The sequence below is a fragment of the Pristis pectinata genome, chromosome 4, assembly GCF_009764475.1.
Source record: "Pristis pectinata isolate sPriPec2 chromosome 4, sPriPec2.1.pri, whole genome shotgun sequence".
Classification (NCBI taxonomy): domain Eukaryota; kingdom Metazoa; phylum Chordata; class Chondrichthyes; order Rhinopristiformes; family Pristidae; genus Pristis; species Pristis pectinata.
In genome coordinates this window covers 12,472,140-12,484,939 of record NC_067408.1, presented here as the reverse complement: position 1 = coordinate 12,484,939, position 12,800 = coordinate 12,472,140, and the positions used below count along the sequence as shown (strand labels likewise).

At 42.4% G+C, this 12,800-nt stretch overlaps 1 protein-coding gene across 3 annotated transcripts in view; it reads right to left on the bottom strand.

The window, feature by feature from the left end:
- The window catches only part of arap3 (ArfGAP with RhoGAP domain, ankyrin repeat and PH domain 3), a 197,312-nt gene that overhangs the window by 50,989 nt on the left and 133,523 nt on the right, over positions 1-12,800 (bottom strand). For all 3 annotated transcript variants that reach the window (XM_052014278.1, XM_052014279.1, XM_052014280.1), the window contains 3 exons: positions 12,460-12,545; positions 11,863-12,045; positions 9,975-10,140 (listed from right to left, as the gene is read on the bottom strand). In XM_052014278.1, the coding sequence (XP_051870238.1) occupies positions 9,975-10,140; positions 11,863-12,045; positions 12,460-12,545 (435 nt within the window). The remainder of the gene's footprint in view (positions 1-9,974; positions 10,141-11,862; positions 12,046-12,459; positions 12,546-12,800) is intronic.

The following is a 12,800-nucleotide window of genomic DNA, read 5'->3' as shown; positions in this document are numbered from 1 at the left end:
CACCTATTCTCTCTCACTTGCTTATCATCCTGATTCTTCTACTGCCCACCGACACACTGGGAGTAAGTTATAGTACACAATTAACTGATCAATGAGCATGACTTAGGAATGTGGGAGGAAACCAGAGCACCAGAGGGAATCCAACACAGTCAGAGGGAAAACGAGCAAAACTCACACAAACAGCATCGAAGATCGGGATTGAACCTGGGTCATTGGAGCTGAGCAAAAACACACCAACTGTTTCACTATTCTGCTGCCCCTCAAAAATTAGATATCAGACTGGATCACTCCAGCTGATTAAACCCAGATCTTGCCGATTTTTCAATCCATTATCACTAACTTTCTACGCAGCAATAAACTTCCCAAATTTCATGAGCCCTGAACCACATACCCACAATCTATCTTTTCTGTTCTCAGAATCAGCTTCCTCATCACTTGGTTCTCAGGCAGGTTTATGGGTCCTTGTGTTACTCGGTGACCTCGTGTCAAACAAAGAGTGTGGCGCAAGACTTCATAAAACTTTTGGTCTGCTTCAGACCTCAGAGTTTAGGTTTCATATAATTCAAGTTCTGTTAACCATACTCCACTTCCTGCTCATTAGTCCCAATCTTATGGAACTGAAACATCTTTATGGTCTTGAATACCTCACTTTGTTAGGCACCAATTAATTTTGTCATTTTACAGACCAGCAGACATCATAGAACATAGAATAGTAGAGCTCAGGAACTGGCCCAATTATCAATGTGGTAATGGCAAAATGTTTGGAAAGTCATCACCCGATCAAGCAGAGGAAAGATCAGCTGGAGTGTGAAACCAGTAGATGTAATATACTTAGACCATTACAAAATGCTCAACAGGTGGCACACAGGTCATTTTCCAAGAGATGAACATTGCAGGTAATGTGTTAGCATAGATAGAGCATTGGCTAATCAGTAGGAAGCAGTGAGTAGGATACGGGGATAATTTTCACATTGGTAACTATAATCAGTGGACCTGTGCTGGGACCATAGCTCTTTACAGTATATATTAATGGTTTAGGGGAAGGAAGCGAATATACTGTGAGCAGATGAAACAAAAGTAGGTGGGGAGGCCGAAGTACCTGGTGTAAGCAAGATACAAGTATTGAGAGTTTCACTGAATGTGCAAAAAGGTGGGTAAATGGTGTATAATGTGTGAAATTGTTCACTTTGGAAACAAGAATGACGTACAACCTATTATTTAAATGGAAAACAAATGAAGAAAGCTGAATTACAAAAGAAATTGGAACAGTTTGGTCCCCTGATTTAAGGAAAGATAATATTATGATTGAAGGCTGTTCAGAAAAGATCTGTGAGGATGACTTCTGTATGGAGGGATTGTTTTACAGAGTAAAGTTGAACAAGTTGGATCTGAACTGATAACTGTTTAGAAAAATGAGACACGATTTTGTGAAACAGATTCTTCGGGGCTGGGCAGGGTAAATGCTAGGAGAATTGTCCCCTTGTGGTAGAATCCAGGACTGGAGCGCATAATCTCAGAATAAGGGAACTGAGGTGAGGAGGAATTTCTTCTCTCAAGGAGTTGTGAGTTTTGGAATGGCCTTGCCCAGAAAACTGTGGCAGCTGAATCCTTGAATACATTCAAAGCTCAGTCTTTATTCAGCAACAGAATCACGGTTTACGTGGATAGGGTAGGAGAGTGCATGGGGCAAGTTGGATCAGCTATAATCTTATTATCTTGCAGAGCAGGTTTAAGGGATGATGGCCTAATCCTGTTCCTATTTGGTCTCAATAGTAAATGCTCTCAAAACACAGGTACAGCAACTATGTGGAGAATATCACATGATGGAAATAGATGCATCTAGAGGGAGGACTGAGCCTGCAGTAATGCTCTTGGTGACTTTACACAGGCTGATGTTACCACAATTTGCCAATCTGACAATAAAATGCCTCTATGTAGATGGACCCAAAAATATGCTGGAACAAAGCCTCACTGCATAGCAGGAGTAACCGCAATGTCAGATTGGTGCAAAAACCTGACTCCTTCATTAATGTCATCTAACAAATGAAATCTACCATTCCTACCCTTCCAGTCTAAACATGACTCAAGTCAGACTTCAGTGAGGTTGATTCTTAACTGCTCTCTGAAGTTCAGCAAAGCCACTAGTGGTATTCTCACTTTTTTGTGGGACATGGGTTTCACTGGCAAATTCACCAATGATTGCCTCTCCCTAATTTCCTTTGAGATGATGGTGGAGGTCCCAGAACATGCTTAAAGTAGTGCTGCTAGATTTGGAGATCCACGATGTTTACCCAGTGATGAAAAGGAATGCAAGCCTTGCCATGTAGAGAAAGTGAGTTTTATTTTAAACATAAAGACCTTGTGCCAAATCAAGAGGAATACGCAAACAGCAAGTCAGTTATTTCCGGTTAGTTCATTGCTAGCTATGATAAATTCACAAGTGAGACAAATTTGGTATATCACGATCATCAAGGCTACAATAGATAATCATCAAATGGAAACATTGGGCAAGCCACACCCGGGCAAATTAAAGTTAGGTTGAGAAAAACAACAAATATTTAAATTGCTTCAATTTAGGTCATTGAAGTCCCCTCAAAGTTAAAGGAAAGCACCAATCCCTCATCAATGTGGCACCTTTTCAGCATGCTTTTTGCCTGAATAATTCAATAAATTCTCTCTTTCACTGAGCCGTGAAATTTAAGAATAGGCTGAATGAGGTGGCTTCAAACAGTAGGATGGTTTCATCATCAGGATAAGGCAAGGCGAAATTTATTGATCTACCCCCAGCTAACAAGGCTTCAAACTGAGGTTGATTCAGCCATACATGGGCACATTAGGAATTGCCAATAAAAGTTTCAAAAGAAATTTAGAGACACAAACAGAGCCAATGGCAGAGAAATTCTTCAGCACAGACAAAGCTAGATTGTACAGGAAATGCATCAAAAAATACTGTCAAAGATTTCATGTGCACTCTCTCATGACTAACACACTGAAAGGGCTTCCTTCAGTATGCTCCACCATTGCAGAGGATATTAGGTGGAGGTCTGGATTTTGGTTGTGAATGAAAAGCCAAGTTGTTTGCAAACATGTGTTGCCCACTCCTTGCACTTGTACATCAGATGGACTGAGAACAAAGATGTAAAACTGCAGCATTTGCAGTGCGCATGGCAAGACCTGAAACACACTCTACAAACCGCTCTCTGGGACAGTGCAAAACCATGGGATGATAATCAGTTGCACTGTATAATGGAATTTCTAAGCTGACGTGTTTTATTATGCAGCTAACAATGACTAAAACATTTGTCTTTACGAAGTGACAAATTGCTTTGCTTGGTGTGGTGTTGAGCCAACTGGGCCTCCTGTGTCAGTGCTGATCCCTAAAGTGTGGCAGGTAGGACACCATTTTCAGGTCCTGGTCACTGTCCCATCTATCTTCATGGAGCCAGGTAAGAATGGGACAGGGCCTGGCCATGAGGGCCCTCAACACTTACAGCCAGACTGTCTCACATAAAAAAACAGGCATATGTGGAGGTATTCAAGCATGAAGGAAGATGCAAGAATTTAGGAGAGAACCTGTTGTGTTGTAGGTGGTGGGAATAGTGGGCCCAAGTGTCTGATTTCCAACATGTCCTGGGAACACAGGATTGCGGAATCACTCCTTCAGATTACAATGCTAGTGCTGGAGTTAATTTTACACACAGTTAGAAAGACTGGTTTATCTTGAAATGGAATAAGGTTATGGATGAGGGGGTGGGGGTGGGAGGGCAAGGAAAGGGTGATTGAAGCCACATACAGCACAAATGGCAGAGCCCGATTTTAGTGTGCTGGGACCCATAGCAGTTACACAATCATCTCAGCATGACTCGGGCATTACGCAGTGGGTATGCTGCTCCCAATATGTGATGGCATTATCCTCAGATCCTGGCACTGTGACCTTCTTGTTGACTTTTACTCTGGAAATATCCAACAGCCTGCAGAGATCCAATGCAAGTTCCCAGTTGGGGAAAGAGCGTTTCTTCAACTATTTTCAAATGTGTTAGTTGACCTCGTGAGTCAGTGTAAAACCAAATATCTCTTCACCTCATCATGTAGGTCTAGAAATTGCTTTCCTACTTTTTAATGGGGTTAAAAGTGATGTACGTCATCCTAATGTTGTTTGTAAAAGTCCCATTATGATTGCAGTCTTCAACTGTAAGCTCCCTGTTTTGCTGGATGCAAGTGCCACTCTGTTGCTCTATTGCAGGAGCTCATAGTTTTGTGGGTGTAACCTCAGAAACCAGCCCTTGAAGTTATATGCACATTACGGGCAGCACTCTTCCAGCTACTGGCAGTGATGCTGTTTAACCAATGCTGCAATAGTGGGAAGGCTTGTGAGAGAATGTCCCAAGGGCTTGGAATGACTTGGATGGGCATTCAAGATCAGCGATGCAGAACCCTGCATTAAGTCTAGGTACGACCTACGGAAGGCCATCATGACAGCAAAAAAGCAATTCTGTGTGAAGTTAGACACAATTGGAAGCATGAGAGCTGTGGCAGGGTTTACATGCCCTTACTACCTATAAGGCGAAACCTAACAGCATAAATGACAATGATGCTTCAATCTCCGACGAGGTCAACACCTTTTATGCACGCTTTGAAAGGGAGAATAACACTGCACCTTGGTGAATCCCTACAGCATAGAAATATTGCATCACTGATCTTGAGGAGAGCTCCACCTCTTTGATTTTCCATTGTGCAGTAGTTCACTGATATCTATGAAGCTGTAACCAAGGTGTGGGAGTAGGATGGAGAGCGAGGTTCCTTCATCCCAACACTAAATGCCATCTCATAAAAAATGCGATGCAGAACAGCACAGCACAGGAACAGGCATCTTTCAGCCCACAATGTTGTGCCGAACTAATTAAACTAATGATGCCTAATTACACTAATCCCTTCTGCCTGCACATGGTCCATGAGACAAGTTCAGTTTCTCATTCTGCAGATGAGCTGCAAGGTCTTCTGTTTTGCTCCTGTTGAAAATGTCAAGTGACTGTGCATCATTACTGCAGACTACCCAAAACAAAATGCATTTTTGCAGCAATCAGTTGAGTACCCAGTAGCCTCTTTCAATCTTAAGTGTGCACACTGCATTTGCCAATCAGTCTGCCTTAGAGTTCCCTCAGTTTGTAAGACGTTCTGAATTGAAGGGAACCTTATGAAAATTCCAAATGGGAAATGACCTGCTGTTCTGTCTAGCCTGTCCTGCAGTGTGGTGATGCCTTGTACATTCCAAACCAGGCACTCCACACCCTAACAGGAGGACATGTAAGCACTTAGGACAGGGGAAAATAAATCAAAAAGCCATGGTCATTAGGAGTAGAGAAATGGAAATTTCGTCCACAATCTCTTTGGTGATTAAAACCAGCCCCAAGTGGATACAACTTCATTTGCAACAGTCTGAAGTAAACAACTTCCATTATTTCTAAATATCATCATCTTTTGGTGAATTGGTGGTGAAAGCCTTATTTACAGAATATGACAACACATGTGGTATAATTTTACTGACCCACCCCCTTCACCCGCAGACCATCCAAGACATCTGAAGAGGCAAGGCCCAAATTCTAGCTTGCATTCTGCTGAATCTATGTGCCTCTGATGCTGTTGAGAAGAAGTTTTTCATTGTACCTGTGCCTCATTGTACTTGTGCACGTGACAATAAACCTGATGACTTGACTTGACTCAGACAGATGCCTGTTAGTAAGCAGAAAAACAATGCTGCCAGAGATTGGGGATGGATAAGGAATAGTGAATAGGAGTTAAACATGCTGGGAATGGTGATGGGAAATGTCATGGGTGGTGGGGGAAATTCCTTGAATGAATATATTGGCTAAAGGTTAGAGATCGCTGATTCCCATTAATTCCAGCAAAGCAGGACTTCACAAATAGTGCAATGGGGGTGGAAGATCTTTTTAAAAGATATCTTTATTAGTCACGTGTACATCGAAACACACAGTGAACTGCATCTTTTGTGTAGAGTGTTCTGGGGGTAGCCCACAACTGCCGCCACTCTTCCGGCACCAAGATAGCATGCCCATAACTTCCTAACCCGTACGTCTTTGGAATGTGGGAGGAAACCGGAGCAGCCGGAGGAAACCCACGCAGACACAGGGAGAACGTACAAACTCCTTATAGACAGCGGCTGGAATTGAACCTGGGTCGCTGGCGCTGTAATAGTGTTTTGTTAACTGCTACGCTACTGTGCCTGCCCTCTATATTACCATGCCTGCCCTATGCTACCAATAAGACCCATGAGGCCAGTCTGTGGAAAAGTCTGGTGAAGGTACCGTAATAGGGTGGGGAGTTACAAGGTTTCGATCTGATGGTACATTTCCAAGTCAGATGGAGCATGTCTTGTAGAGGGACCTGGAGGATGATGCACTTGATTTTCTTGACCTTCTGGATGAGAAAGGTTGAATGTTCGGGAGGTGTTGCTGAATCAGCCTTGACAGGTTGAAACTGTGCATTTTGTAGACGGTGCACACTACAGCCAAGGTCTGGTTCTCCTGATTGCTAATCAATTATTTTGAAATCCAACCCTTTCAGTCCCGACTGTTTCTCCTGAGTCAGGCACATGAAAAGGGATAGTGGTATCCTCCGCTGATAAAAGAGTTTGCATTCTGTCATGAACTTTCTATCTTATATTGTTCACAAAGTCGTCAGTCTTTAGAAGCATGTATCTGTCATTGGAAGCTGGATTGTGCACAGTTTAGAAACCCTGCTACACAGCCTGAAAATCCTTTCCGTGGTAATTCATTGCCAATCAGTCATGTTAACTGAACTATTAAGCAGCAACAGTGATGTACCTGCCTCTGAAGTTCAGCTGAAATTAAATCAATAGAGTTAAATTTCTGAATCAGAGTAGAACATGCTACCACTGCTATCTTGTGCATTTAACATTATGGGTGGGGTTGAATTTCAAAGCACTTAATACCTCAATATCAGGGCTTGGCCTCCATGGTGTCCTAATGACCAAGAAATGAAGCAACAAATCTGTACAAGATCTTAAGCACCTTAAGCATCAACTGCATCAAAACACTTGAGTCTGTTGTAGATACAATGTTTTCCACTTTTCACTGACAGTATCAACACACCTAACTTTACAAATCACCGCAGTGCAAAGGTTCAGGAGAAAGGCCCCATGGCTACCTCCCTGGGACATCCAGAGATGTCTTTATCAGTAATTCCCACATTCCTTCCATGTTTAAACAATGAACTGCAAATGTAAATTGGATTTTATAATATTGGAAGTGATAAGCAAATCTTTAAAATGCATTACAATCCTCCAAAATGTATTGGCTTTTGCAAATCATTAAGGTTCTAACACTACTGTCATATTGATTTAAAGAATTGATACATTTTATAAATGTAGACATTAATATTGATTTAATTGTGATCAACAGTCACAAGACAGCGAACCCTGATGCCTTTCCGATCATCACGGGGGACTTCAACCAGGCCAGTTTGAAGATGTCTCTGACCAACTACCACCAACGTGTCACCTGCAGAATCAGAGGAGCCAACGCACTTGATCACTGTAACACCACCATCAAGAACACTTACTGTGCCATCTCGCACCCACACTTTTGCCAGTCTGATCACCTGGTTGTACTTCTACTCCCAGCATATAGGCAGAGTTTCAGGATCACGGCACCAGTGGTGAGGACCACGAGGTATGGTCAAGGGAGGCAGAGGAGTGTTTACAGGACTGCTTTGAATTGGTAGACTTGACCATATTCAGGGATTCATCTTAGGATCTGAATGAATATGCCACAGCTGTCACTGACTTCATCAAGACCTGCATAGAAGAGTGTGTGCCTTCGAGAACATACCAAGTTTTCCCAAACCAGAAGCCCTGGAATTACCAGGAGATTTGCAGTCTGCTGAGCGCTAGATCTGTGGCATTCAAGACCGGCGATCCAGAATCCAACAAGAAGTCCAGGTATGACCTATGGAAGGCCATTGTGAGAGCGAAAAGGCAATTCCGTGTGAAGTCAGAGACACAATCAGATGCACGACAGCTGTGGCAGGGTTTGTATGCCATTATTTTCTATAAGGCAAAACCTAACAGCATAAATGGCAGTAATGCTTCACCCTCTGATGAGCTCAATACCTTTTATGCACGCTTTGAAAGGGAGAATAACACTACACCTGTGTGAATCCCCATAGCATCCAGCAACCCTGTGATCTCTACCTCAAAGGCTGATGTCAGAGCATCCTTCAAGAGAGTGAACCATTGCAAGGCATCAGGCCCCAACAGTGTACCTGGCAGGGTACTGAAAATCTGTGCCTACCAACTGGCTGGAATGTTCAAGGACATCTCAACCTCTCACTGCTGCAGTCTGAGGTTTCCACCTGCTTCAAAAGGGCAGCAGTCATACCAGTACCCAAGAAGAGCAGGGAGAGCTGTCTCAATGACTATTGCCCAGTAGCACTCACATCTACTGTAATGAAGTGCTTTGAGAAGTTGGTTATGGGTAGAATTAACTCTTGCCTGACCAAGGACCTAGACCCGCTACAATTTGCCTACCACCACAACAGGTCTACAGGGGATGCAATCTCACTGACTCTCAACTCTGCTTTGGAGCACCTAGACAACAGCAATACATATCTCAGGTTGCTGTTTATTAATTACAGCTTGGTGATCAACACCATCATCCCCTCAGTATTAATCAACAAGCTTCAAAACCTGGGCCTCTGTACCTCTCTCTGCAACTGGATCCTCAACTTCCTTATCAGGAGACCACAGTCAGTATGGATTGGTAATAATAGGGAAACTGCAGATGCTGGAATCTAGATGAAAAACACTATGATGCTGGAGGAACTCAGCAGGCCAGGCAGCATCCATGGAGAAAAGCAGGGTCCTGAAGAAGGGTTCTGACCCGAAATGTTGACACCTGCTTTTCTCCACGTTTGCTGCCTGACCTGCTGAGTTCCTCCCTGATTGGTAATAACATTTCCTCCTCGCTGACAATCAACACAGGTGCACCTTGAGGATGCGTACTTAGCCCATTGCTCTATTCTCTCTACACTTATGACTGTGTGGCTAAGCACAGCTCAAACACCATCTACAAATTTGCCGATGACACCACTGTTGTTGGCAGAATCTCAGATGGCAACGAGGAGGCTTACAGGAATGAGATAGATTTGCTGGTTGGGAGGTGTCGCAACAACAACCTTGTACTCAATGTCAGCAAGACCAAGGAACTGATTGTGGACTTCAGGAAGGGGAAGTCGGGAGAAGACACACCAGTCCTCAGTGTGGGGTCAGCGATGGAAAGGGTCAGCAGCTTCAAGTTCCTGGGTGTCAACATCTCGGAGGATCTATTCTGGGCCCAGTACATTAGTGCAATCATGATGAAGGCACGCCAGTGACTCTACTTCATTAGGAATTTCAGGAGATTTGGTATGTCACCAAAGACTTGCAAATTTCTGTAGACATACTGTGGAGAGCATTTCAACTGGTTGCATCACAGCCTGGTATGTAGCCTCTAATGCACAAAATCGCAAGAGGCTGCAGAAGGTTGTAGACTCAGCCAGCTCCATCATGGGCACAGCCCTCCCCACCATCGAGGACATCCTCAAGAAGCGGTGCCTCAAGAAGGTGGCATCCATCACTAAGGGCCCTCACCATCCGCGATATGCCCTCTTCTTCTTACTACCATTGAGGAGGAGATACAGGAGCCTGAAGACCCCCACTCAATGATTTAAGAACAGCTTCTTCCCCTCTGCAATCAGAATTCTGAAAGGTCCATGAACACTACTTCGTTATTTCTTTATTTGCACTATTAATTTATTTTGTAATTTATAGTAATTTTATGTCTTTGCACTGTACTGCTGCTGCAAAACAACAAATTTCACAACATATAAATCAATTATAATAAACCTGATTCTGATATATCTGTGTATATTAAAGATGTAGTTTATTTAACACATACCTGGACTTCTCTGTGATGATCGCTCCAGTCTGGATGAATGAGCAGGGCTTTGAATTGACTTTGTGTCACAGGCATCTGGGTCAACAAAGCTCTTTTTATCTGCTTCAGAGAAGATCTGAGGTACTGTGTGAAGGAGATTGGGGCTGCTCACTGCTGTGCAAAGTGCCTGCAATGTATGGAAACCAAGATAAATCTCCCTCCAAAGCATAAACTGGGCATCCAGTTAAATAGCTTAGTTCCACGAAGAACATCAACCAATCATCATAATGGCAATTTTCATGGCAGGAACAGCTCAGTTCTGCAACTTATTCGCTCTGTAAGACAGCCCTGAGAAATGACTAAATGTCCCTGTGTTGGCAGGTTACAGTTAATGGAGCTGTCACATTAAAGAAACATTTTCTTTTACTGCTTGATCATAAAGGTATTGCATAATTCCATTGTCACTTAAAGCATCAGAACAATGGTTGTTCAGGGAGGATCAACATTTGATCGTGTAAAGCTATTTTACGGCAATGTCCTTCAATCTTGAACTCTGCACATTGTTTAAGGCACCTTTAATTGCATGGCAACCATGCAGTTGACTAACTCAAATAATTTATCAATAAAATGGAAACTACACCAATTGAATTCTGCTGTGTTGCCCTACAGCAGGTTAAGTATCCAGTAAAGGATGGTATCCATCAGCTGACTGGAGTGTCAATTAACTATTATAGCTGGAAGTGAGGCAATGAATAATGCTCACAAAGATTGATGTCAGCTCCAATTAAGTAAATCAACATTGTCAACCACAGGTAGAGGCAATTATGATACCAAAGTTCATGGATCATAAAAGACATCTTAGTCCATTCTTTTAGTATTGATTATTTTTGTAAACCACTCTACAAATAAATAACGGAGGTAAATTATTTCCTCTGCAGAACTGTCAGGAAATTAAGACATACTTCCATTGCTTTGACATATCTAACCACTAATTTTTAACTTCTGGTCCAGCTCGTCATTGTTTATTACATAGCCTTGTGAAGAGGAACAAAAGGTAAAGCCAGATGAATGAATGCTTTGGTAGAGAAGGCAACCATGTCTTTCAAAGGTGATGTTTAACTACTTTTAGCCCTGTTTTGAAGGCCATGATCAAATTAATCGCACATCAAGGTCAAGCAGCAACCAATATCTGGCTGCCAGTTGTGTAGATATGTTAAAGGGGAGTTTTGCATAAGAACTTTTATCATAGTTCTTTTCTTCATTGTCAGAAGACGAGCATCTACAGGAAGACCAGCATTTCTTGCCCATCTCTAATTGTCCTCCGGAAGGTGGTGGGGAACTGCCTTCTGGAGCTTCAGCCGTCCTGTGGCAGAGGTGCTCCCGCAACGCTGTTGAGTTGGGAGTTCCAGGACTTTTTAAAATTTATTTTTGGGATCTAAGGATTGCTGAATTGCTGACCAGATCAGCATTTCATAACCATCCATAAAAAGTGGTGGCCTTGCCAGAGCTGCCCAGATCCCAAAAATGAAACAAAAAGAAGCAATTAAAAAAAATACTTGAACTCTCAGCCTAACAACACTGTGGGAGTCTCAGACTGAAGAAAGATGGCAGACTTTTGTTCTGGCAGAAAACCAATGAATCAGATTGGAATTTTACAATAATCCTGTCATTGCCATCATCAAGAGCATCTTTTTCTCAAGAGACTACTTAGTTAACTGAATTTAAATTCCTAAACCACCGTGAATCTCTAGATTGTTAGACAACATGTCTGATTACCAGTTCAGTAACCACTACTTTCACACTCCCAGTGATTGTGATACTGTGAATTGACAATTGACTTCCCAATCACACATCTTGCCTGCTGATGACTAAATGCACTCTCAGCCAAATAAGGAACAGAAAGGTTTACCTTAATAACTTCCTCTTGAGTTGGAAACTTAGGATGAGACTGCCTGTATATCCCATCTCTGTATTTCTTCATGATGAATTCCCTCCGCCTCTCGACCAAGGCATCTGTATCCAACTCCTCTCCTGGAGTCACTCGAGCTGCCCAGAACCTATTCGCTTTCTCATTACCTAACTGAATGAAAAGCTGCAAGAAAAGGGAATTGTGTTACTTCATTAAATAACAGATCACAATATGTTGATGAAAATGTGACGAGAATAAAAAGGGTGATGAGCAGCATAGACTTGGTAAACCAAAGGGTCTGTTTCCATGTTGTAACTTGCTATGACTGAATGACTTTATGAAACAAAAATACATCACTTAAAACTTTTGGACCACAATGGTGTAATTATTTAACTCAAAGACTTGTATCCGAAGGTGGATAACCTCAGCTAGGTTGAACATCCCATGTGATCTGTATTAATCTTACGAGTCTTGGTAATTTTAGAACATCTTTGACTTTTGGTTTCGTTTTCTCTGATGTCTGACAAATACTCTCAACCGTGAAGAAGTTTTAGCAAATTGATTTAAGAAAATATTGACAAGTCATTGCCATCTGACCTGTACAATTTCATTTGTCCATATGCTTGTGTCCAATTTCAGACTTTGTACTTTAGAGACAGATGCCCCTAAGCCTCGATGTTCTCCTGCAAAGGTAAAAGAAATTTGAAAGCAATGACTTCACCAAATAAGTCCACTAAACACCAGCCCTACCAGGGCTGCTGAATCAGGATCAGTGCAGAAAATAGGTTTTACAACTAATTCATGCAGAATACACATCACAGAAACATGCCCAACTGGATGAGCATCAGTATTAGTGTTTATACTTCACACAAACTCCCCTCACTGACTGACTCTGTTCCCTTCTCCTCTTGTGTTAATTCTGCTTCTTTTGAAATACA